This window comes from Pholcus phalangioides, unplaced genomic scaffold, assembly GCF_987345545.1.
Source record: "Pholcus phalangioides strain wild (caught in Gottingen) unplaced genomic scaffold, Ppha-v1.0 ptg000007l_1, whole genome shotgun sequence".
NCBI lineage: Eukaryota > Metazoa > Arthropoda > Arachnida > Araneae > Pholcidae > Pholcus > Pholcus phalangioides.
The window spans coordinates 11068703-11095914 of record NW_028301600.1 but is presented as its reverse complement, the minus strand read 5'-3'; the positions used below and the strand labels follow the sequence as shown (position 1 = coordinate 11095914).

General features: G+C 35.7%; 1 protein-coding gene and 1 non-coding gene across 4 annotated transcripts in view; both read right to left on the bottom strand.

The window, feature by feature from the left end:
• Window positions 1-2678: 2678 nt before the first annotated feature.
• Window positions 2679-27212, bottom strand: part of LOC149084911 (uncharacterized) — a 78553-nt gene continuing 54019 nt past the window's right edge. For all 3 annotated transcript variants that reach the window (XM_089232646.1, XM_089232647.1, XM_089232648.1), the window contains exons 6-8: window positions 17132-23047; window positions 3948-3997; window positions 2679-2851 (exon numbers count right to left, since the gene is read on the bottom strand). In XM_089232646.1, the coding sequence (XP_089088772.1) occupies window positions 3984-3997; window positions 17132-23047 (5930 nt within the window). In that variant the 3' untranslated portion in view covers window positions 2679-2851; window positions 3948-3983. The remainder of the gene's footprint in view (window positions 2852-3947; window positions 3998-17131; window positions 23048-27212) is intronic.
• On the bottom strand, window positions 14670-14743 carry TRNAS-GGA (transfer RNA serine (anticodon GGA)). Its single transcript has one exon. It is a non-coding gene; the product is annotated as a tRNA-Ser (tRNA).

Below are 27212 nucleotides of genomic sequence, written 5' to 3'. Positions count from 1 at the left end.
ATAATGTTGTTAATAAATGGAATAGCTTACCCCCGGAGGTAGTAAATTGTAATACAATCGACACGTTTAAAAAGAAATATGATATATATGAAATATGATGTTGGGGTAAATCGAGAAGCTATACATACTTAGAATAAGACAACCGTAAGTATTCTTTATGGGCATTGTGTATTTTATCATGTATATATATTGTTTGTAATTCCACTTTTAATTGGGTTGCTGTATTTTTGAAATATATGACATCCATACTTTATTATGGGCATGTTTTTCTCAGCCACCTCATTGGGAATTTTGCCAGTTGTGGCATTGTATTTGTATATGATATACCTAGACGAGCCACTGGCGGTCATTTTGACTGCTGCTTCTTTTTAGTGCAAAATATTTAATCACACTGAATTTTTACAATAAAAAATAACAAGCATTATCCCACATGTTTAATTTGTTCATTTTGGAGAAATTTGTGTTTTCTTAAGCATACAGGGTGTCTATAAAATGACTTTCCAACTACAAATATGAAAAATTAGAGGGCAACTGGGGAAAAGATTTACCATGAACAAAGATAAACATTGCATTTACTTCACATCCTACATTGCTCCATTTTGATAATGTATACATTTTATATTATCCACTGTCTTTTTTATTCACCTTATTTAATTTTTCGCGCACGCTATGGATAACATATAGTATTATGCCACTGTAAATTTCCACTATCGAGGAAAAACTAGGCCACCATTAAAGTTTCATACTACAAATTAACTTATGAAAAATATACAATTTTTAAAAAAATACATCTTTCTTTCTTTTTTGTCAGTATTATCTGATTCAAGCCATCACTTCCAGAATCACTATTTTTCTTTCGGGTAGATATAGCAGAAAATCATGATCTTCATGATCATCATCATGATCAGAGTTTGCATCGTAAGTCTCCTAAGATTTATAGTCCAAAATATTCAGCACTGATAAAATTAGACAATTTTGTTCTAATACATACTTTTTCTAAGAGCCATTTATACACTGTGAATAAACAATTTCCTAGGAAGCTTTAAAAGCAGATGTTGGTATGAAGAGTTATGAAATGTCAAACCAAAACAAAAACTAAGCTTGCCAAGTATACGATCAGAAAAAAAGTTTCCTTAACTTTCATATCAGAGGCTATAGCTCAATAAGATAGGGCTTTGATTGTGGATACATACTGTCCCTGTCAATACTCTTTAGATTGCCCAGTAATATGAGACAAAAAATAGCATTACTTTATTTATTTTTTCTTATTGGTATGTTACTCATGAATATATTTTATGTTGTGTGTGCCCTCAGGGAATGATAGGAAATAAACATAAAAGCAAAAGTATGTAAATGCCAATCACAAGGAGAAAGCATATACAATTTACAGATAGCAGTCAAAATGACTGCTCTTGTGTGTGTGTGGCCATTCTAGTGTTAAAGCTTGTCAGTGATTAATGTAATGATGAATGTTAAGCTTTGCTATGGGGAGGGGATAGCCCTCTAGGTCAGCATAATACAGTAAAAAATGATCACTCAAAAATTTAATTTTTTTAAAAAATTTCAATTGATAGTTCATTAAAATACAGCACCTCGTTGGCACTGGGACATAGAAGAACCACCATTGGAACTAGAACTAAGGCCACATCAGCCCCATCCCCACCTCCCGAAGCAACTTTACAAGGTCGCAGAGTCCCTTAATAATTCATGAATATTCAATGCAATCCTGACCTGCAAACGCTCTTGTGGTCCGCATATACGGATATCTAGCAAACGTAGACCGGACCCCCATCTTCTTATCAGAGCTCATATTGCACCTACAACGAAACATTCTTTCCTGCCCAAGTTCCGCAAGCTTGACCATGCACTATACAAATGAAGCTGGGTACAGACCCGTCACAAAAACCTGTCCACTCGACCACCTTGAACCACTCAAAAATCTGTTTTTAGCACACATCGTGGTGCGGTTTTGACTGAGAACTGGTTTTTGCAAGTTTGGGCATCGAGCAGAGCAGTGGGTTTAGGCAACACTGTCTATAGCAGAAAGCCTCTGCGTAAAGTTCATGACGTCACTGAAATTGTATATTTCACCTATAGTCATTGAATATACTGCAAAAAAAAGGTAAATATTTTACATATATTGGCATGCTATATCCAATGGCTGCAGGTGAAATGAACTTTGGTGACGTCAAAACTTCACACTGAGGCTTTTTGCTATAGGTGTTGTTGGATTGCTGCTTTACAGATTGCCTTCCGCACACAGACAAAACAGATAGGCTCAAAGTTTGTCCTCTCTCGAACTCTCTCATGTGCAGAATTCATCATTATAGTAAAGATTGATGCAATTTTAAAAAGAATAATAAAAAACGTGAAACGGCGCAAGAAACTCAGACCCAATTTTTTTTAAACCTATTTCTGTAGTATTGAGAGTGTCTTCGTAGTCTCTGTAGTTTACTGCAGCCATCCGCAGAAACTATGGACAATCTATAGCAGTTGGCAACTTTAGAATAGCAATGGAGCACTGAAAAAAATTCAAAGCTATCCTTGTCTTCATCATTGGCTATCTGTTACCAGCTTAATAATTTATCTCTTTTATGTATGAATATAAGAAATAGATTACACATAATGATATATATAAAAATATTCTTTTTAACAAAAAAGAGTAAAAGATCACCACACATGCGTAAGAATTTAATATTTCAAAGAATGTGCCTGTGACCAGATGATTCAATAAGTCAATATATATTTATAGTGTAATAGAATGATGATGAATTACAATAATGAATTTATATAATGATGTGTATGAAGGAAATATGATGCAAGTTCCATCAAATGATGATCTTCAAGTCACCTGAAATATAAATATAGATATAAGTTATTTAAAAAAAAAACACTTCTGATAATTTAGGGACTCAATAATTATATTAAAATGAAACCTAGATGTAATGATACTCTGAAGACCAAGAAAAAATATCAACAGGGTCACATCAGCATCATCAAAAGCTCTTTTTAGATCAATGCAGGTCTGAATCCTATAGTCATACCCTGCAGGGTTTTAACTAGATAAAAAATTCCTTTGGCAAAAAACTTTAGCAAAATGCTAATGATTGATGGATAGATGTCTACTCATTTCTAACCTCCTGTATACTTTTCGACGAAAGTGGCTACTAATTCTTACACATTCTAAGATTTTATTTCGCATTTTGTGAAAAAAATTCAACCATAGCTTCAACCCTCATACCCTGTTATAGAGCCACGGATGTCACACTAGCATTGCTTAAATTCTGGAAATATCAGTGAAGCCTTCCATAAATCGAGTTTACACAGGTTCAACCGTGATTCAACACAATGTTTAACTTATTATAACGCCAAAATCCTGTTAAATAGATGGTATTAAAATGGGGTTCAACTGCATTCACTCACTTTATAGTGATTGCTGTTTCAGTGTGTTCCTGTTTGAAACCAGTATCAATTCTCAGCAAAGGGGGTCAATATATTTTAAGTGGTAAATTAATTTTATTTTCATAATTTTGTCATTTACTATCGAAAAACTGGAAGTGCTAAAATCAGTCCATAGAGATTTTATGTTTTGAAGGTTTTGATGTATCCATAGAAGTTTTAACCATTTTGAAAATAGGGTAAATAATACACGCACACAACAATTAGTTACAATAAAATTCCTTATTGATACAGTGGAACCTTCAATAATGGACACTTCCTATCAACAAAAACCTACAGTGACAGATGTTTTTAAAGCCCTGAGGAATAGGGCTGCAAAGTGTTCTCTTATTTGATTTTTAGAGGTCTTTATTTCACCATCATTCAAGATATTGGCATTGCATATTATCATTCCAGACATTATGGTTGAATCAAAGCAATTATCATAAAAGTTGATTAAAACAAGATGCAACCGCAATTAAATACAAGATATTTACTAAACTGCTTACATTGTCACAGAGGTCTTGCTCTTTGGAACAACTTTTTCAACGTTTCTTGCCTGAAATTAAAATATAACAATATTCAACCCCTTGATTTACCTGATATGAAACAACTTTAATAACAAGAAATGTGCATAAGATTCTATAAAATAATAAACTTTGATTAAGGAAGATGATTAAAAAGATGTTTTTCCACACAGAAACTCTCTCATACACACACTTTCCTTATCTGGAAACCAATTTTGCATTGTGGATGCAGTAACATATGCACATTCAGAAGAATGATGTATTTTAACATTTAAACAATGTGCAAAATGTGGATCACAAACAAAAGATTAATAATATAATTTTCGATTTAGATTTCAAGTTTTCACCAAGTTCACAGTTCTAATGCACTGGAGCACGAGTGCAACTTATTTAAATTTATTGCAAATATTCAAAGGACAGTTCTAGGCTCAATGCACCATGTGTGAAAGAAATGGACATAGCAGATCGACATAAGACAATGGATGTCAACGAATATACAGGTGGTGTAGATGAAAAAATCAAGGAAGAAATACTAACAGTACACAGTCCTGAACTATACGTCAAGTTTAATGTCGTTTTACCTGAAAAAGGTGGCTGTATCTAAAACAATTATTGTGGGACCTAACTGTACATTTATGTGCATGTGCTGTTCAGGTGCTGCCATCTACCTTCTAAACATGAATATGAATACAAACGTTATAATGAGTGCAATTTAAATGTTTTAAGGTTTGTTACTCAGTGTGGTGAGATTTATAGAAAGAAAAAACACAGCTTGAATTCACACTTCAAAGAAGAAAGACTTTTTGAAGAAACAAATACAAATACACCACAAAATGGGAGAGCCAAGAGAAATATGAGAACTATAATGGAAAGTGCTTGATCAATGCTTATAGCAAGAAACTACCATTATTTTTGTGGGCTGAGGCAGTAACCACAGCAAATACAAATACAATGCCACAACAGGCAAAATGCCCAACGAGGTGGCTGAGAAAAAGATGTTCATAAAAATATGGATGTCATATATTTCAAAAATACAGCAACCCAATTAAAAATGCAATTAATAAAAATTATAAACAATATATACACGTGATAAAATATTATACAATGTCCATAAAGAATACTTATGGTTATCTTATTCTAAGTATGGATAGCTTCTCGATTTACCCCAACATGTTTATCGTATGTCTTTTTAAACGTGTCAATTGTATTACAATTTACTACCTCCGGGGGTAAGCTATTCCATTTATTAACAACCCTATTACAGAAAAATTCCCTGCGACACCATAACCTTGCATTGTCCCTCACCAATCGATACTGGTGTCCCCTTGTAAAAGCAGTCGATTGGCGGTGTACTAAAAGTTCATGGTCCATCCTATCCATCCCATTTAAAATTTTAAACACTTCTATCATATCTCCTCATCCTACGTTCATCCAATGTAAACATATTCAAAAAATGATAACCCTCTTACGCTTACACATGTAGGAAATTTCATCATGAAATTTGGCGATGTAGTTTGGATCCCTATTCGGTGGATTGTAACAAACCCCAACAATAAGAGTGTATGATGTCTTTTGTTTTCAAGCTCAACCCATATATAGTTTCAATATCACTTCTCTTCACGTTATACTTCTAGCCTTCAAACATGATTTCACGTATATCAACACTCTTGACCCCCTTTCCTATCAGATCTATTTCTCAAAAAAGTATCGTATCCTGAGATGTGTAAGATTCATCCCCATCGTTTGCCCAAGATTCAGTAATGGCTATAAGATCCAGGCTCTCCTCAACCATCAATTTCTAAAAAATCTTTCTTATTACCCAAGCACCTGGCATGAATTACCGGTGATTTATTGTCAATCGAGCATCAGGGCCATTGCTAATCAGTTGAATATACCAAAGTCAATACTGTAGTGATGTGTGAAGAACAAGTAACAAATAATCAAACAGGACATTTCTATGAAGAAAGTTACAAGGGTGGCATAGTTGAGAGAAAATACAGGAATGTCTCATATATATGTTATATCAACAAGCAAGTCAAAATGCCAAACATGTAAAAAAAATCATCAATAGGTAGGCCTATCAATAGAATAATAGGCAAACTTTCCTTGAATATGATCAGCTTTAATTCTAAGAATTTCTTGAGAAAATGTCAAAAACTTTTGTTGAGGTCATTGATTGACCCTGAAGTGGTTGATATCTAAGGTCATTGTGTTTTCATCTCCATTATAAACTAGGTTTATTGACATTATTCTCAATGGAAATCAGCCCAGACTACAAATTATTGCCATCATCGTTGAGGTGCCATTATAACAGAGTTCCACTGTTTTCAAATTCAAAAATTATAGCAGCAGTTCTTGTATTATGAGTCTCCCATTCTGTCCATATGTTAAGACAGCATTGCCCAGCACTCAGTCCTGTTAGCATCCCTCTTGTGCAGAAAGGCATATTTGTTTCTGTATGGATGATTCTCATTTTTTATACAACTACGTAATATAATTAACAATGATAGAAGCCCAGTGTCAGGAGCTTATGAATCAACTGCACTTCTTTGCAAAATAAAAGAACTGTACTTCTTGTTTGTTGTGACCTTAAATTATTTATACAGCTTATTTTATTCATGTATGTACAATATATCTCAATCAATTTCTGATTACGTATTTTTTTACCACGGTTATGCTCAACTTTTAGACACAAGTGTGTCAGTATCTGAAATAAGGAATTTAGTAGTAAAGATGGATTCACATCTACAGATACTTACTGTTACAGATTAGGTGTATTCATATGTATACAGACACTTACCATGGCAGGCGTGGACAGACATTATGTATTAAAATCTGCTAACATGACAGTCAAAAGCTTCAGATAAACAGAAGCATGTTCCTCAATGATAAGCAAGCTTTTCAATTTTTTGTTCAAAAATGTTCTGACATTTACCTGTGTATTGTCAACTTGTTTGTTAAAAAAATTGTTAGGAAAATGAGACAAGACTAAAATCATTATGCTGCACAATTTCATAAAAAGTGGGATACTGTTCATTTTTGCAATGGAACAGAGTTATCATTGCAAGACCTAATTGACATAGGGTCAGGTGGGGTAAAATGGTCATACTGAACATAAAATGGCATAACTTCAGAATTTCAATTGATATTGCTATCAAATTTCTGTTTTAACTTTCACTTGCAAGCAGCAGAGCTTTTCACTTAAAATTTTATGCCAAGCTACATTTTAGTGGAAATAAACAGTTTTTTTTATTGTTCAAGCTCGGGTTCCATTCTTTAAGTGCCTGAATAACTTCTCTCTACCATTTTAGTTTCTCAAACTTTTTATAGATTGGCTGTGCAGGGCACTCCAGTAGTGTCTCAAGAACATTACTTCATTCATTGGTAAGTTGTAAACATTATATTTCATATTTTATAGTAATTTAAACAATGTGGGGTAAAGTGATCATAGCATTAGGCTTAACCAATACTTAGTTGTTAGGAGCTATTTTGCCTAACATATAATTGAACTTTTAAGAATTTTTTTTTTACTTGAGTATTTTTACTTAATTTACTTTTTACAGTTCATTTTTTTCTTTTCCAGAGCAAACGTGTGCTTGGAAAGTAGGTGTTTGAACCTATATGTGAAAAGAATATACAACAGTACTCTGACATCCTTCCATTAGTATTGCTAGCTGTTGGAAAGAGCATCAGAGTATCATGTGAGCTGCAAGAACACAAGTTGAAAATTCCATATCACTCTTAAAGAAGATGGATCATTAACAAGTCAAGAAAAAAAAGGATTGTAGAAGAAAATCATGGTTAACATGCAAAGGAGGCTGGTATTGAAGGCTTGAAATCTCTTGCTCAATGTGAACAACCCTCATCCTTTTGTAGATGTTGAACTTTCACAATTCACGACCAAATAAAATAAAGATACAGAATCAATTACATGAATAGCTGACTTGAACATAGAAGGTGAAGAAGTGTCAAGATTAGTTAATATCTCCTACCAAAGTAAGGAGGCAGTTGTCAGGCAGCTGCTCTTGGTGTTGGAGAGAAATTTACTATGTTCTTTGGTTCCCCTGAAGGCGCATTGCATATACTATTGAAAGTATTTGATTGCGGGTTGTATATACAGATGTCTGGCAACTCTAGACTCCCCCCATTGTTTATGTTGTATCAGAGTTCCTTTGGCACCTACAACGAAACTTTCTGGAACAAGCTCTGGGGAGGGGGTGTTCGCACATGTTGAAAACGCGTCCTGCAGATGCATAACTACTATTGACCGTTTAAAGCTGTGTTGTGTATCAAAGCGCTGTGACGCATAGCAATAGTAGGCTCAAAACAGCCCAGAACATCATTGAGTGACACACAGTTCATCTCATCGGTTCAACGATTGGCGCCGACTGCAGAGATCGGCAGTTTGCAGTCAAAATTGATGCTCACTGCTAGATAGCAATGTGCATAAAAAGAAAATGCTGTCTAAATAGAATGTGCACGAATAAGCCCACTTCCTTACTGATCGCATTACCAAGCAGACAAAACATATTGGTGAAGGTAAGAAATTAGAGAAAATGTTGCTCATAGCAAAGGAAACCATAGTGTGAGGACACACACAGGTCGATTTTCCGATTCTGAAGCCAATGACTCATACACTCTAGCAGGGAAGCGCAGTAGTGGCTGACAGGGCTCCAACTCGGGCGGCCTTAGATAACTCTTAATTGTTATTTTTTCACAAAATAAATTCACTATACAGGGGCCCGTGAATAAGCTGGCCATTGCCCGCAAAGAATCTCAACTTAGGGGGCCCTGCTGCACGATGTGGGAGGGGAACATTCGACCAACCAAAAGCTCTTCCGAAGGATGGATTTCATATAAAGTAGGGTCTCGCTTATCCGACAAATACGGGCCGGCAGAATGTTGGATAATGAAAATGTTGAATAATAGGGAGATGTTAAGAAAAAGCCTATTAAACGTCAAACTATGCTATAATTTGGCCCATTATGAACCTAATAATCATGTTTGACAACAAAACAAAAAATTAACTGAAAAAATGAACTTAGTTACAGAATATTCTGAAGTGAAATACAGTATAAAAATTTCAGTCCTGTAATGATTTTAAGAAATTTTTGACCAGTCTGCTTTCTTGACGAGTGCCGTTTTTTCATTGCCTAGTCTCGCCATCTTTGCAGTGTCATTATGTAGATTCCTGTAGCTCCGTCTTATAGCTAAATATATTTAATTTTAGTTTTTAGAGCTTTGACTCTGTCATTATGTGAATTCCTCAAAAAGCCAATCTCTGAAAACTTCACTGCCTATCCATGAACTTTTGACAGTAGTATTTTACAGGAAGAGCATTTTTTGAAACTGTTTTAAAGGCTGTAGGATTTTTGGGCTTTCCAATCATTACAAGGTCAATTTTGAGGTTTGCTGTAGCATTGTTGCATACTAAAATTGTCACCCTTTCCTTACTACACTTGTAGCGAAGAGCTGCCGTTTCAGTTCTGGCTGCAAGGTTCTTACTAGGTACTATTTTGTAATTAATGTCTGACTCATCACAGTTAAATATCGGATCACCTGTTAGGCTTCCAGTTTAAATATATTCCTGAAATATTTTCTTGAATGCTTCCATTTCATCAAAACTCGATGATAGTTTTTACCACAGACACTTGACTAACGGATACCGCAGCGTTTCTTCCATCAGTCGAACCAACCAACACTTGCTGTGAAATCTGGGTCCCTTTCATTGAAGTCCTATTCATTGTGACTGCTATTTGCAACAAAAACTAGACTACGCTCACACTCGCAACTTACAGTTCTTGTTGCCAATTGATGATTTTTTTTGGTGGGACGTCGGATAAACGAGACTCTACTGTATGTCTATTCATGTATTTTGAAGTCCAATGTTTTGAAGTCTGCTTGTTATTTGCTCTATCATCAGCCTAGATCGCAAGCTTGTCACCATATTCCAGTAGTTCTCAAGCTTTAGTTACCCACGATTCCCTAGCCTAATTTATGGTTCATCTGTGACTTCCTAGAATACAGTAAAACCTCTATAAGTCATCACCGCAAGTTATCGAAAAATTATGACGGCTTAAGCAGAGTGCCGTCAGTTTCAATGTGCAATGTTATGAAAATAGTATAAATTTAAAGTAATATGAAATTTATTAAAGTATGAATCAAAATAACAATATTAATAAAATTTATAGATCGCAAAAGAAAAAATAATAGCAATTTTTTACCTTTTTTATCTCCTATTACTTAAATTACTGTGGTAAAATGCACTGTACACTTTGATTTATACTAGCAATTTTTAATTTAGACTGACAGAGCAACTGTTAGATTATAGATTCATGTAGCTTCAAGTAGCTTTTCTTTATAATAGAACTCAACTTGCACATTAATTTTACATAGACATCAAATTTAATTTTAGTATTTTAATTCTTCAGTAGTTCATGATGCAGCTACAAAGTAATCTCAAACGCTTTTGACTTGGTGGAGGGGCCCTGGGCAGGGAAAAGTAAACAAAAGACCTCAACTTGGGAAAGAATGTCTAATTTTTTTCAACAAAGATATTTTGTTTAAATTTTAAGCCCTAAATTAGTAGAGACCATGCTTTTTATGATTATTTATTCCATGCCCGTTGCACTGACTTGATTAATTTGATTTTTCGATTTACAGAGGTGGGAAGTGACTAAGTCCATTTTGGAGCAGCTTTGGAGCAGCAAAATTCAGGATTTGGAGCAGAAAATTCAGGATTTGGGGCAGTTTTGGAGCAGCAAATTCAGGATTTGGGGCAGTTTTGGAGCAGCAAATTCAGGATTTGGAGCAATTTTGGAGCAGCAAAATATGGGATTTGGAGCAGATATTTATAAATTGGAGCAGTGAAATTAACAAGAATATTTTTGTTAACCCTCAACCCTTTTCAAAATAAAACTGCACTGTCTTTTGTTATCAAACATCTTTTCGTCAGCTTGATTTTTGTTTTTGGTGTTTTAGGCTTTTGACACCTTGTTTGAAAGAGCGGCTGTCATAAAATTTTTTGCACCCGTTTATTTAAGATGATTTTTGCTTACTGAGGGCACTATCTGCTGCCTTGAACAGCAGCACTTCAAATGAGCTAAAACAATTTTATAAGTTTTTAATGGAAAGAAAGAAACTTGGAAAGAAATTGTTGCAAAATGGGAGAGAATTTCGGAAGAATCAACTCGATGTTTGGCGATTCATCACTCAGCATCTGACGAGATTGGCGATTCATCACTCAGCATCTGACGAGATTGGCGATTCATCACTCAGCATCTGACGAGATTGGCGATTCATCACTCAGCATCTGACGAGATTGGCGAACTGACACTCGCTATTTGGTGAGATTGGCGATTTAACGCTCGTTATTTAGCAACATTGGCAATTTAACGCTCATTATTCGGCAACATTGGCAATTTAAAGCTTGTTATTCGGCAAAGTTTCTAAACTAACATTCGTAATTCGGCGGACATGCGCTTTTTACTCCCGGAATGAAAAATTTTTACACGAAACATCGGGATTCAATACAATCACAATTGACTACAGTAATTTCTGCTGTTTCCAGTGACGACTTCTTTTTTAAAACGGAAACACTCGAATTTGCACTTTAAAGATGAAAGGCATTGCAAACCATCTTCAGTTCCATGATCACGGACAATATCGGGGTTTTGCGATGGAAAGTCCGATCAGGGGCCGATAGTTTAAGGCGATAGTTTAAGTATAGTGGAATAAAACACACTCTTCTCGTAAAGAAACGTTTCGTGGCTAGCAGGAACAAAAATTTTTTGGCGCCCTTTCCTAAATTCCGGGCATATTGAAGCAAAATTCGCTATTTGGAGCAGAAAAATGTGAAAATACGCTATTGGAGCAGGATGGCGCAAGATATCAGTTTTGGTGCAGTGCGGCGCAATTGCCACAGAGTTCCCACCCCTGGATTTACATAATTTTTGATTTCCTTGCACTATGTGTAATTTTTGACGTATCAATAAATTTTGGTTTTGCCGGAGATGCCCTGGTCCTCCCCCCTGGGGGGGGGCCCGAAGTGCTTATGTTGCTTCTTGCGATAGAGCAACACTTTATAGCTAAAGATGGCGCTGGACAGAGCCTGGGTGTCTCATAGTTTCTCCAGTAGAGCCCCTGCAGAAATGAGATCTAGCTTGAACAGTCCCCAACATTCCAAAAACCTTATAAGGCAAATGAACTTCTCCAGCGTAACTTTCGTTACTTAAACTGTTCCGTTTGGGTATATAGGATTTTATGGTGACTTTTAAAAGCATATGGAAATGCTGTTAACAAGCTCTTTTTTCAATGGGAGCCATAAAAAAATAGTCTGTTCCACTTTCTCAAATTTTTTCATAGTGGCGAGTTAACCGAAATTAGCGACGGGTAAACAAGGGTTTAATAACATTGTTTTCTATGAGAGGTGGAAGAGCCTGAAGAAAAATTACGACTTAACCAGAGTGATGACTTAACGAGGTTTTACTGTAGTTTGGCAGATTTTCTCATCTTAAAGAATCACTAGGCACACAAATCAATACCTCAAGCTTGCCAGGGTTGGAACTTTGGGGCGAGGTGGGGCAACTGCCCTGGGAGATGAAATTTATGGGGCAGCCATTTTAGGTGGGAGCAAAGAGAATACTATCATAAAATTATCGAATTTTAGAATTTTGAGGGCGGCAAAAATCTTAGTAACAGCCCTATTGCGACACATATTTTACCTTGCAAAACAATTAATGGTGAATGATTCGCCAATTGGATCACAGACCCTATTCTAGTTCAGGATTTGTATTCTCGTACTCTCTTGTTCTGTCGCATGCACACTGCACGATTTTGTCGTTCGCTATAACTAGTCTGTAAAGATCCGTGTGACAAAAAAGGCTGATATGATTGCAAAAACCACAACTTTCTTCCTTCGCGGAAAAAAAATTAGTGGCCTTTCTCATGCCCCCGCCCCCAGCAGGGTGCGGGTGAGCTGACATTGCTATAGCCTTGAGGCTTAGGACAATTATCATCATTGTTTTTACCTGCTATTAGCCCCCCCCCCCCCCACCTACACATAATGATACCCATCCTCCTCCCCAATATAGACATTGATAGATAATGTCTTTCTTCTGATTCTTTTTCGTTTACCCATCCCCATCCCTGCAAAAAAAAGTTGGAGAAAAGAAACTGAGAAAGAAAAAATATTGAATGCCCTGGAAAAATAGTGATTTAGAAAAAAAAAACTTTTTTAAGACATAAAAAAAATCTGTGACCTTCGCCCAAATTTTATGACTTTTCCGGGACTTTGTTACTTTTCTATGATGGTACACACCCTGGTAACATTCTTTATACAACCTTGCAGCTCTCTGATAGCTTCCAATGCTGCACTTTAGGGCTATGGTACATGCATTTCAGCAAATTCAAAAATTCATAATCTACTTCATTACTTCTACTACATTATTACATCTACTAGTACTATTACATCTACTACATTACTTCTATGAAATCACCAAGTGGAAAGACGAACGGCTGCAGTATTTAGACAACATTGCATATGACCAGAAATTATGGACACATAGCCCTCTACTATGCAACGTACGTTTACGACCATAGTTTTACCATGTGAAATTGTGTTCGTTTGCTATTCCCTAAATTCCCCAATTACCTTGTCCTTTTTCTGGTTATCGATGTGCTTTCTGTCATTAAAATAATAAAGAAATTTATAATACAGGCAAACTTGGTTAATTCAAATTTTGGGATAATTAAAATATTGGGAACTCCCCTTGAGTTTCTCATTCATTATAATGTCGAAATTACTTGCTTAATTTGATTTTTTCCCTCATGTGTTAAATAATTCAAAGTTTCATTCAGATGTCATTTGAAAAATTTCTTTTCTCAAAATTCCTAGCTAACTTTCAGTCAGCCTTTTCTTTATTGCGTGGTTCACTGATCTTTTCTAGAATATAGCATGCAGCCTAAATTCAAACATTAAAAATAGCAATACAAACAAATCTGAACTTTTTTGTTTCTATTCCAAGAAGCAATGACTATAGTATCAGTTTCACTATCTGATAATTGCCACTGCACCTGGTGTTTTACCGAATCTTGGACGACTTCATTAGCACCTGCCAATTGAAAATTAAAATCCTACTACTCAGCAAGTATATTTGTGTGTCTGTGGTAATTTTTTCCTAAGGCTGGCTGGTGATAAAAGTCCTTTTACAAAACTTTTATAGTGTAATCCCGGCCTTAGACCGAATTTTTAAAAGCTGGAGTGCTGAAATCCCAGTGACTTATTCTGGTAAAACCTCAAACTACACAAATGAAAAATTAATAAACCAAATGGTCCACATACACCTCACCCCCCAAATAACTTTAAAAACAATACAATTTCTGCCTTGGCAGAATCATTAATTGCAATCTACTACATTTGTATTATTTGGCATTATGTCCATGTGATTCCCTTCTTAATTAAAATCAATCTGATTTGAAGGGGGGCACAGTAGATCCAGTCCAAGGACTCTAAATGAGATAATTCTCATTTTTGTTTCTTCACACTATAAATTTACTATACAGGGCCCGTGAAAAATTTGGCCTCAGCCCGCCAAACATCTTAGTGGGGCCCTACTACAAGATGTGGGGCTATTAGACCAGTACGAAGGTTTTTTAACAACTGGATGTTGCGAAGATATATTTTGGAAAGAGAGAAAATTCAACTGTCCCTGCTGGGAATCGAACCCACGTCCTTTCACTTTCCGGGTGAACGCCCTAGACCACTAGACTACAGAGGCACTGAATCTCTCAATCTTTCCTTGGAGCTCATGTACACTGAAAGGGACCATACATGGACGGCCGGACCAGACTCAGGCCAAGCTCAGGCCTAGACCAGTGTTTCTCAACATTTGGAATCCTGCTGCATGGTTGATTTCCTTTTTCTTGATTGGAAGGCCTGAGAATACACAAGATTAATGGGAAACAAATGAGTAAAAATGAAACAATAAACCACTCACAGCACAGTTTGGTGGATGCAAGGGCCCGACGGTTGAGGAACACTGCACTAGACCAACCAAGGACCATTTCGAAGGATGAATTTCACATATTCCTTTTCCTATTCACATTTTTCGAAAGTCTGATATTAGACGTTTGTTATTTGCTCTATCATAATGCTTAGGTGTCTGTCTAGATCAGGCATCTTCAATCCATTGCTCGCGAGCACATGGTGCTCCCCAAAGCACCCAGAGTGCTTGATGCTCGCATCCGATTTGGAGCGAACACTTGATCAACGTTTCATTTAAACACCTTGAGCAAATTGTATTCAACTATTAAAATCATCCAGATTTTATGCATTCGTATGTCAAACATGACATAAGAGTGCTCTTCTTTTGATGATGGGTACAGGCAGTGCTCACAACTGGAAAAAGGTTAAAGACCTTCAGTCTAGATCACAAACTTGTTACCGTAGTCCAATGGTTCTCTTTTGTCAGCTGCCTCCCTTGCTTAATTCATGGTTCATCGGCGGCTTCCTAAGAAGTTAGGCAGTTTTTTTCACCATATAAAAGAACCTCTTTAAAGCATAGGTTTTGCGCGCACAAATCCGTGTTTTCAGCTCGCCACGACAGTCCTAGAAGCCCCGGCACACACTTTTGGAAGAACTGTGGTACTCCTTTAAATTCTGCCTAAAAGTTATGTCGCAACACAATTAATGACGAATGAGTCTGATGTCACAGTCTTCTCTTGAATTCTCTTGTTCTGTCACATGTGTATATTGTATGATTTCGTCATTTGCTATAGCTAGTCGGTAAATATTGACGTGATTTTTACTGATAAATAAAAAAATAGATAATATTTTTTTTAAATTCTTTCTTGGGTAAAAAAATTGGTGCCCTTTCACCTGTCCCCCACAAGGATGGGGTTGACAGGACTACAGCCCTAAGGCCCGGAACAATCACCATCATTGGTTTTTCATGCTATAAATTTACTACAGAGGCCCCCTCCTCAGTAAAAACTCTGGATTTCAGACCCGCGAAAGATCCAACAGCACTGCTCCACGATGTACGGAGGAAGATCTTGTCCTTTCCACGGAAAACCAATATTGTTCTCAAGAAGACTCCCTACTGTGATGGTCTATTACAGTCCCCCATCTGGAAAATAAAGTGTTCCAGACTCTGCCACGAAGCTAGACTGGAAGAGATCTCGGCAACAGAATAAGTCCAGTGGCAAAGTTCTGGTGTTCATTCATTCATTCGGTTCCCCCCCCCCCCCCACCTAGGAATTACCATGTGATCCTGAGAACACTGCTTTAGGGGGAATATTACAGATGTTGAAAGATCTGGACAAGCAAAGAAAGAAAAATTCTTTTTTGTTCATCTAATCTAAATAGCTTTTTGCCCCACCCATATAATGTCTGCCCCAATGTAGGGTGGCTACATATTGGCATTGTTCTTTTATGTAGCTACTCACCCATCCTTTCCTTCAGGGCAAAAAAAAAGATTGAATAAAACCTGAGAGAAGAAAAGAAATATGAATGCCACAGCAGATTTTAGGGAGTGGGGGGGGGGGGATCGAAAAAAAATATCTCTGGAGAATCAGAAAAATCTGTGACCTTCACTCAAATTTTGTGACTTTTTCAGGACTTCTGTGACCTGTTTCTCATTCCGTAACTTTTCCAGGACTTTGTGACTTTCCCATGTTGGTAGACACCCTGTATTGCAGTAAAAAAATATCATGAAGTAGACTGAAAAAATGAGCGCAAGAGATAAATCACTGATAAAATTTATGTATATTGTACTGTTTTTTCTTAAGCGATTATGAAGGAAGATGATGTGGGGAACGAGGGATTCACTACATTTTTGCCAGTAGGGTATTTGGTTTGCCTTTAGATGTGTGATTATGAGTTCGCGATTGAACGCTGGAATGGCTAGTTCCACCATGTATTCCTATTTCCGCCTTTACACACACACTCTTGACAGCGGTTCTGAATGTTTACAGCTATCGTGCACACAGAAATGTACATGCAAAGGGCCTTAACAATATTCCAGGGCCAGGGGGTGGCTGTAGAGGCCTGTTGAGAACCACTGGGATAAAAAATATTTGTAATTACTGAAATAGTGATGTTTATCTGTAGATATGAATCCACCAATATTCATGTCTGATACATAAAGAAAAAAAAATATTTTTACCTCTTTGCTTTTTCTCATTAATGCCATTGGGAACAACCTCGTTTCTTTTGCAAGTTTGAGCTTTCTTTGCATTCTGCTCTTTAGACTCAAATTCTGATTTCTCAGATGGCGGTTCAAAAAGGCCTTTTCTGGATAATGACTTTTTGCCAACACCATCTGTGACTTTTTTGTGTGTTTGTTTCTTTCTGGTTTTTGTTTCTTCTGTCAGTCTCTGAGAACCTTGATTAGAAAGACTTTGTCTGGATGGTTTCTTTATGGTATTTCTGGTGATTCTTTTTACTTTAGTTTTCTCCTTCAGAGTCTTAATTTTTTTTGTCACCCTCTTTGAACCTTGAGCAGAAAGACTTCTTCTATTTCTGACATTTCTGGCAATTCCTCTTCTTTGGGTTTCCTGTTTTGGAGTCTCAGTTTTTATTGCCACTCTCTTTGAACATTGGGCAGAAAGACTTCCTCTCTTTCTGACATTTTTTACAATTCCTCTCCTTTGGAGTCCCTTCTTTGGAGTCTCAGTTTTTATTGTCAGTCTCTTTGAACCTTGGGAAGAAAGACTTCCTCTCTTTCTGACAATTCCTCTCCTTTGGAGTCCCTTCTTTGGAGTCTCAGTTTTTTTTGTCACTCTCTTTGAACCTTGAGCAGAAAGACTTCCTCTCTTTCTAACATCTCTGACAATTCCTCTTCTTTGGATTCCCTTCTTTGGAGTCTCAGTTTTTTTTGCCACTCTCTTTGAACCTTGAGCAGAAAGACTTCCTCTTTTTTTTACATTTCTGGTGATTTCTCTTCTTTGGGTTTCCTTCTTTAGAGTCTCAGTTTTTTTTGTTACTCTCTTTGAAGCAGAAAGACTTCCCCTCTTCTTGACATTTCTGGTGATTCCTCTTTGGGTTTCTTTCTTTAGAGTCTCAGTTTTTTTTGTCACTCTCTGTGAACATTGAGTTGAAATGCTTTTTCTGTATGACTTCTTGGTGGCATTTTTGGCAATTATTTTTTCTTGGGTTCCCTTCTTTGTACTCATGGATTTTTTTGGCAATCTTTGCGAACTTTGAGTAGAAAGGATTTCTCTGGACTTGCTGACATTTCTGGCAATTCTTTTTCCTTGAGACTGTCTGTCTTGGTCTGTCTCAGAGATTTTACTTTTTTTTGTCATTCTTCGTGAACTACGAGTCAAAAAATCTTTTCCAGATAGCGACTCTTTTCTGGCAAAAACAATTTTTTTCTCTTGGGGTTGCTTATTTGGAGGTCTTGTTTTTTGTGTCAATCTTCTTGAAGCTTGGTTTTTTTTTGTTCTCATTTCTTGTAATAATCTTCTTGAACTGCTTTGTTTTATTTTTGAGAAATCTTTTTCTTTAACAATTTTCTTCTTTTCTTCTAATTTTTTTATGCCATTCAAAGTTGATTTAGTTTTCTCATCAGAATACTTAAGCATCCTGATTTTCTCTGAATTAATCTTACTTGATTTCTTAACTTCCTCTTTAACTCCAGGGCTTGTCTTTCCTACATCCATTACACCCACTGAGAGAGTGTGTGATAAGCCTCTTGATTTTGCATTTCTAGGCATCAATATTTTTTGCGCAGATTGCACTAGTTTTTTTGGGTTGCTCTTACGTGTGGATTCAGAGGGCAATTTATTTTCAATAGGAGAACCATATGAAACATTTTTTCTCCTCAAGGTTTTTCTATAACCAGCAAACGATGGTGTTAATGCATGCTTTGAACTCTGTTTCCCAACCAGAATTTTTGTTTTTTTCTTCGTACTTCTCTTCGGCGCAATTTTTTGTTTTGATCGTCGCAATATACTTCTTTGACTTGTTTGGCTGGACATGGAAGGGGTTGGTATCTTCGTCTCATTGGATGCTTGTTTTACTCCCTCTCTTTTTTTCCTCATGCTTTCACAAGGCTTGGAATCTATATGTGAATATTTTCCATTCCTTGTAGGATATCTCTTCTCACGCAGAGCTTTTGTTGCTGAATTAGAATTTTTGTTCAAGATTTTCTCATCCATTTGTAACTTTTTATTTTTCATAACAGATTTATTTGAGTCAACAACTTTTATAGTGCAATGATCTTTTATTGTAGTGTTTATACCTTTTATTGTACTCGACCCCTTCTTTTTCTTCATTCTACCAGATCTGGTACTTTTTGCAGCTGACTCATTAAATGATATATGAATATTCAGGTTGGATTTTGCTGAGGTATTCATTTTCTTGGGAGTACTGTGATTCTCATAAAAAGAGTCTTCTGAGAAAAATGATGGAAGCTCTGAAATTTCATTCTGTTTTGTGGTATTTAACTTAGGCTTGATAATTTTTACTTTCAGTTCTTTTCCTGGTGATAGCTTTTTAACAGCATGTTGATTTTTAAATTTTGTATCAGAAGATATGACTACATTATTCTGAAATAAAGACTTTGGAGTAATTTTGCCCTTCATGCTTTGAGGAAGAGATCTGTATCTTTTAGAATTTCCTTCAGAGTTCTGTGCAATCTGAGCAGCTCTAGATGTGGAAAGCAAGTGTGGAAGACTTTGATCAGATACACTTTGAAAATCATGAGCTGTTCTATATCCATCAGAAGAAGAAATAGTAGATCTTAATACCAAGCCAGGTTGTCTAGGTTGTCTAGTATTTTTCTCTCCACAATTTACCTGATTAATACTTTTCCTACTTGCACTGCTATAATCTTTAGATGGTCTTCCTACGAATAAAGGTACATCAAAATTAGAGTCATCTATAAGTGAATTAGTGGTATGAGCATTCAGTGAAATGTCAGTTTTTCGTTCACGCTTCTTCTGGCACAATGAGTTAGATTGGTTAACAGTGTTGACATTCCGTCTGTTGCCACGTCGCTGAGTATTTGTTAAATTAGAGCAAACTGATGGTGCAGATCTAGAAATTAATGACTTTTTTGCTGGTTTATTGCCGTAATACAACTTTAAACTCTGTATCGCTGATGTAGATTGCACTGACTGAAAACTCTTTTTTGATGAGCTGCTAACTGTAGGATGGCTCACTATGGATGGATTTTTACATATCACAAATACCCATTTTTTGGTAGAATCTAATGCAATTTTATTCCTTGAGTTTGCATCTGAGAGAGAAGCATCATCTCCTAAAAATGAGTTTTTCTGAAAAGTTGAATGCATTGCAGATCCATTAGACCTAGATGTGCTGTAATTATTCATTAGCTGGACTGACGTGCTTTTATCGATACTAGTATTGCTTGAATTTATAATACTGTTCTGTTCAACAGTGCCACTTTGAACAAAGTCCACTTGAGACATTATTTTCTGTTGCTGCTTTGGTGATTGTTTACTAGGTTTACCACTTGCAAGTACTTTTGGACTTCTTCTGAGGGATTTGTCATTAAAAGATGAATCTGATACATTTTTCAATGATGATCCTTGTTTACGGGCTGATATATAACCACTCTCTTGAAAGGATGTAGACTTCAAGCCTGAAAAGGGTGTTCCGGTTTCTAATTCAGAGTTTGATGACAGATCATTCATATCTTTGTCGAAAGTTCCATTCAGAGAATTTGACTTTTTACTATTATCACTTATGGAAACTTCATATTGCATACTATTGCATGGTTTCTGTAGTTCTTTGGATCCTCTAGATGACCTCGTAGATCGTGGACAAGGTGTCCGATTTTTCATATGTGCATCATTCTTAGAACTCACTTCTTTACACTTTTCTAGAACTCCTGAAACATTTATAGGATTTATAGAACCAAGTGAAGATGATGAGATCTGTTGTAGATCTGTTGTGTTTTCCTTTTCCACAGAAGCTTCATTGTGTTCAACAGATTTATCAGCTAACTTATTACTTTTTCTTCTCAGCTGAATATTGTCATTTTCTAAAGTACAAAACTCCTTGTTAGAACTATGGGACATGACCAATTCATCAAGCATTTTCGAAGTCTGCATATTGACACATTCTGAAACTATCTTCTGATTTGGTGATAATGAAGTTGAAACTGAGATGCTAGCATTAATCAAGGAAAATTTTCTATTTCTGATCCCTATATTTGGCTTTTCAAATGAGATGCTGTACTTGTTTCCACTGTTATTTAAAATAGGTGTTACCTTTTTAGATTGTAGAAATAAAGACCTTTTTTTTCTCTGCGCATGCATTTTCTGTTGAGTAGCTGATGCTGGAACAGAATGTCTAGTTTTCCTAGGATATTGATTTAGCCTAGCGGCAGGTTCATTCACCTCAAGTAAAGAGCCTTGAGTAACGTTTAAATGAGCAGGCAAACGTTTTTTTGTTCTTGGTTTCTGGAAGACATTTGGATTTGAAGTATTATGCTGTTTTGGTTTCCTAAGGCTTGAAGAGCTAGAACGAAGTCTTCGTGTTGTGGTTTCTTCTGTAATGTGTGAAAAATCAGAAAGGGTACGCTTTTTTTCCTCACATTTACTGTTAATGCCCAATCTGATATTCTCAGGTAGACTTGCACTCAGTGTTTTAGCAGAGTTATTACGTAATATTCTCGGAGCATTCAAATCACTTGACTTGTATTTATTCACCAAACCATAATCAGATTTACTTCTAGACCTTTTCTTTTGGTTTAGATAATTGACAGTTTTGTGGAAACGTTGGTGTTTTGGATTTTTTTCCTCAGTTGATGGAACTGATTTTGATGACAAATTTTTTTCCTTGTATGAGGAACTGCTAACCATTGATGATACAAACATTTCTGCAGATACAGAAGGTGTTGCGAAATCAGAAATCACAGATTCTTTCAATTCACACAGACTGTTTCGTGGTATCAATTCAGATGTATTGTATGTCAAACTGTCATTTATCTGCTTACTTTTTTTTTCAACAGATGCAGTTGGTTTCCTTTCATCACTTGGATTGAATGTTTGTGATGTAAATGAAGAGCGAGTTTTTCTTTTGCTACCCAAATTCATATGTACAGGAGTACTAGTGTCAACTAACAAGGAAATATTCTGAGATCGTCCATATTTCTTAAGGTACCTGTTTTGCAATGGTTTGATTGGAGACACCTCAATGTCTTGAAGATGTTTTCTCACTGGACCCTCAATGCATTTCTTTGTAGATTTTGGAATGAAAGTATTTTCAGATGTGCTATCTATTTTATTACATGATGGCAGTTCTCTTATTGAATTTCTTGTTCTTTTGTTGCTACAAATACTTTCACCAGTAACTGAATTCATTTCAGTGTCATCGACAACTGCGATTCCCATAAATGAACAAGAACCATTTTTTTCGGTATCAGCTATCACATGTCTACTAGAAATATCAGATTTGCTAACTTTATGCTCCTTGTCTTCAAGCAAAGTGCTTGTATGTCTAGATTTGCATGCTACTGACTCATTAGACAGACCTTTCTCTGTTTCAGGTGATAATGTATCAGAGTTGTCAAGCAAACCCATATTCTCTTGGCACATGGCATTGGAAATTGTGTTATCACATGATGATACACAATGACTAACAGATTTTGAAAAATCTATCATTTTCAAACCCTGCAGAATTTCTCCTTTTCTTGACACATCACTCAGATTTGTGAGATTATCATGAGATGAGCTTGAATTCACACGGCTTGTTGTCAAGCTATCATTAGATAGCTCTGTACTATTATGTCCAACTGCATGAGTTTCACTTTTATCACTTCCATACCTTGAATAATCATTTCTTGATACTTGAACATTTGAGTTTTCAGCAGAACTTTCACTGCCTCTCATGAAAGATGAAGAAGAAGTTTTATGACCATGAGATCTACGGGATACAGAAAACCGTCTAGGAATACTACCTCTTTTCAATGGTGAGGCAGGTGGCATAGTTTTATCAAACTGCTCTGGACTGAGAGCAGGACCAAAAGACACTTTTTTCCTCTTTCTTGCTATGATGGAAAGTCTGGCTGAATGGCTTCTTTTCATACCCCGACATCTAGATACTGGGCCTAAAAAAAATTGAACATATCAACTTATGCAGTAAAACTACATCTCTAATGCTAAAAATATGTTGCGTTTGTTGTTCGAATTAAAATATAAGCAATCTAAGAACCGAAACCATATAGACCGAAATAAAGCTTGACTCTGAATACAGAAAAAATTTTCTTTTTCTTAATTATCAAAAGTTTTAAGACAACATGTGCTTTGTTAAATTCAAATACAATTTTCAAATGAAGATAAAATTTTATTAGCTGATAAAATTTAAATAGCTCATCTCCAGACTAAATTTTTGTATGATACAGGGGAAAAAATATTATTCAACTAAACACAGTGATACATCAAATAACAAAAATTATTTGTGCAGGAATAACATTTGTTAGCCGAAATGCTGTCATGCAAAATAGTTTATTTTATTCTGGATGTGGAACTAACTTTAAATATATGTCTCACAAAACAGCAAAAAAAACACAAAAAACCACAAAAGTTGACCAAAGGCTGATATAAACAACTTCATCATTCAAATAATAATAATTTTAAGGAAGATGAAAAACTGGAAATCTTTTTATTTGGCCATGTGAAACACCATACCCAGTCAGGTTCATGGGTTCACCCTATGCCATATGGTTAGCTCATTTTGATCTTTCAAATACAGACAGAGAAGATAAACTCCTAGAATGGCTCAACGCATTTATTTTTGTGATAAGTCCCCCCATGTGCATTGAAAACATTCAAGTCCAGGCTTTTTCAAAAAAAGTATTGCATTTTCTGGAGGGGGGTGCAGCATATTCATTCATCTTAAACGATATAAGGCAATCATCTTACATAGAGATGTAAAATTCTCGAGAATAATCTTTCGGAGAATATTCTCTGGTAGGACTACTATATTATAAATAACTTGAGAATATTCTTATAAGTTCTTGATGAGAATATGCTCCTCTTATTTATATAATATAGTTACATATAATATGCTTGAGAATATTCTCCAGAAGGACTACTTTCATAAATTACTTGGGAATATTCTTATAGAAAATAATAAGAATTATTCTGAAGTTATTAATAATAGTACTTGCAGAGAATATTCTCCTCGATGAGAATATTCTTCAGTTACCAAAATCTTTCCAGAGAGTATTATCAAGAATATATGTAATAACAGGTATTATAATAAATAATCTCAATAAATAACTTGAGAATAATTATTATTTTCGATAAGAATATTCTCTAGTAATTTATAATAGTAGTCCTTTGAGAGGATATTATGAAGAATACATGGGCGGAGATACCGGGATGCCCCCCCACGCCCCAGCATCAAAGGTAAAGCCGACTGATCTAATGCATTTGCGCATGTATCAATTGACAACATCATCACGCCCCCCCCCCCCCCCAGACTTTCAAGTCTATCTCCGCCTATGGAAGAATATATATTCTCTGTCCCCGTCTCTTTTCCTGTCAAGAAGATGGGAATATTGAAGTTTGTAGACCACAATATTAAAATTTGAAAGCAAGAAAATTAAACCAACAGGGCTGAATTGCACAACTTTCAAAGAAATGTGAGTGATACAGAATTTAAGTGTATGTGCATTGAAGAAAACTACAGTTCTGTATCTTAGAATGAAGGTGATTATACATAAAAATAGCTTCCTTTATCAATCAACTTTGATTTAATTTTTTTTTGTGAACTTATTCCTGAAAATTTATCTAATTTTAAAATAATTTTTTAAGGTTTTAATCTAAAGGTTTCTAAAATCTTCATAACCAAACTTTTAAAACCTCTTATAATGACCTGGAGAATATTCTCGAACTAAAAGTTGTCATGGGGAGGGGGTGATTATACAAAAAATTTTGTTGTAAATGTTTCAGGAAATGAAAACTGATTTATATTTCACAATATAAACAAAATTAGTAAAAAAATTTAAATTATTTAAAAGAAAAATGAATATTCTCGATTATTCTCGTTCTCCGAGAATATTCTCACCTCACATCTCTAATCTTACACACATACACAGATCAGAAGCTTTTTGAAAGAGAAATAGCAATATTTCTGGAAATTGAATTTGAGTGACAGTAGTTTTTTTAAGATGATTAGCTCTAAAATTCTGCTCCCAACATGGCTGTTATGTTTGCATGCATCTACTAAAAAATTTGTTAGCAGAGTATAAAAATTAATGACAAAAATCTTCTTTAGCTAAGGTATTACTGTATTTCAATCTCAGAAGGATCTATAAAGATGGCTAACATTAAAATAGCACCTTGTTTCTATACATCAAAACATAAGATAAATTAACAAAAAACAGCAGGGGTCTATCCAGTCAAAATTTGGGTATGGAAAATGGATTCTTCACAAAATTCTAGATGTAAAAACCGGACCCTTCACAAAATTCAAAATTAATAAAACCATAAATTTGGCATTCCTTTTGTGATTAATTAGCTAGTAAAATTTTCACAAAAACAGGACCTACAAAAAAAGTCTGGACAGACTCCTGAACAGGCAAGAGCCTAGTAAGGTGACAGTCTGTAGCATGGTTCATACTGAAGGAAAGACTTTTTTCTGGATTTTATCCTGAGATGTGTGCGAACTTGGGAAGAAAATATTACTTTCTGTGAAGGAATCAAACCCAGTCCTCTTACCCAGCCCTTAATCTCTCTAAAGCATGGCCCAACCCTTCGGGGTACAATGCATAATTCCCCATGGGACAGAGCCTGGGCCATGTCTGGTTTTATAGTCCTCTTCCAAAGTGTTCTTGCCCAGTTTGCAAGAGGACTGGGTTTGATTCCCAGTGGTGACCAGTTGAATTTTCTTTCTGAATTCACTTGGCATAGAGAATCTAGAAAAAAAGTCTTTCCTTCATACATTGGGATAAGAAAAAAATTTAAAAAATTACATTTCTCTTTGAAAGTAAAACAATTCAAATTTAAGGACCTTCATATTGTGGTTAATAACACTCATGATTTTTCAAAAAATGAAATTAATTGGATTTTTTTTTAATTTTTATTCCACATTTACTCATTTTTAATTTTGAGTTCCAAAGGTATGTAATTTAAAAAATATTATAGTTTGCATTTCAACTCGAAGAAAATATTAAGTAGTAAAGCTCTAGCTTTAAAAAAGAAATATAACCATGGTATACGTTTAAGCAGAAATAATTTTATATTCGAAAGAGCATTGAAATTTGCCTTTTATAAAAAACATCAGAAAGCATGTAGATATTAAAATAGAAAGTGACCTTATCTGACAAATGAAGGGGGGTGGTGTGATAGACAAGCTCAAGTGGAACATAGAACATCCTACCAACCCTATCCTATCTTGAACCGTTTTTGAGTTATGGTGTATTATAGAAGGAAAATGTGTCAAGAAAGGAGGGAAATGTGTCAGGTCTGAAAAACCAGAATTTGTGTCGTATCTAAATGATCTACACACAAACTGAGCACATATTTGGAAAGCGCAGAAAAAATCCTATAAGGTAGCACCATATCTATCAAAGTATCTTTATTTATTGGTGAGCTACAAGCGCTGAAAGATTGGCAAAGTGGCAAAATCAAATTATTGCCAAAATCTACTAAAATGCTAACTTCGACAAACACTGATTTCAGTGATGCATTGCAAACAAAGGCTGAATTTCTCCTGAACTACAACACTGATATGTCATTGTAGACTCTTTTGAAAGCTGTTGCAATGGACAAATTTTTGGTAAATTTGACTGATTGTAGCTAGAAGTGTGTTTGCGGAATTAACAATTACAGAATTTGGCGGCAATTTGATATTGGATTTTGCCAATCTTTCAGCGCTTGTAGCTCAACAATAAATCTAAATACTTTGATGGAAATTATGTCACCTTATAGGATTTTTTCTGCCCTTACCAAATATGTGCTAAATTTGCATGTAGGTATTTCAGAAACTTTGCAAATATGAGTTTTTCAGACTTGATGCATTTACCTTCCATAATACATTATCCAATATACACTGAAGAGCCAAAAAAACTGGTCCACCTGCCTAATATCGTGTAGGGCCCCCGCGAGCCCGCAGAAGTGCCGCAACACGACGTGGCATGGACTCGACTAATGTCTGAAGTAGTGCTGGAGGTAATTGACACCATGAATCCTGCAGGGCTGTCCATAAATCCGTGGGGGTAAGAGAGGGTGGAGATCTCTTCTCAACAGCACGTTGCAATGCATCCC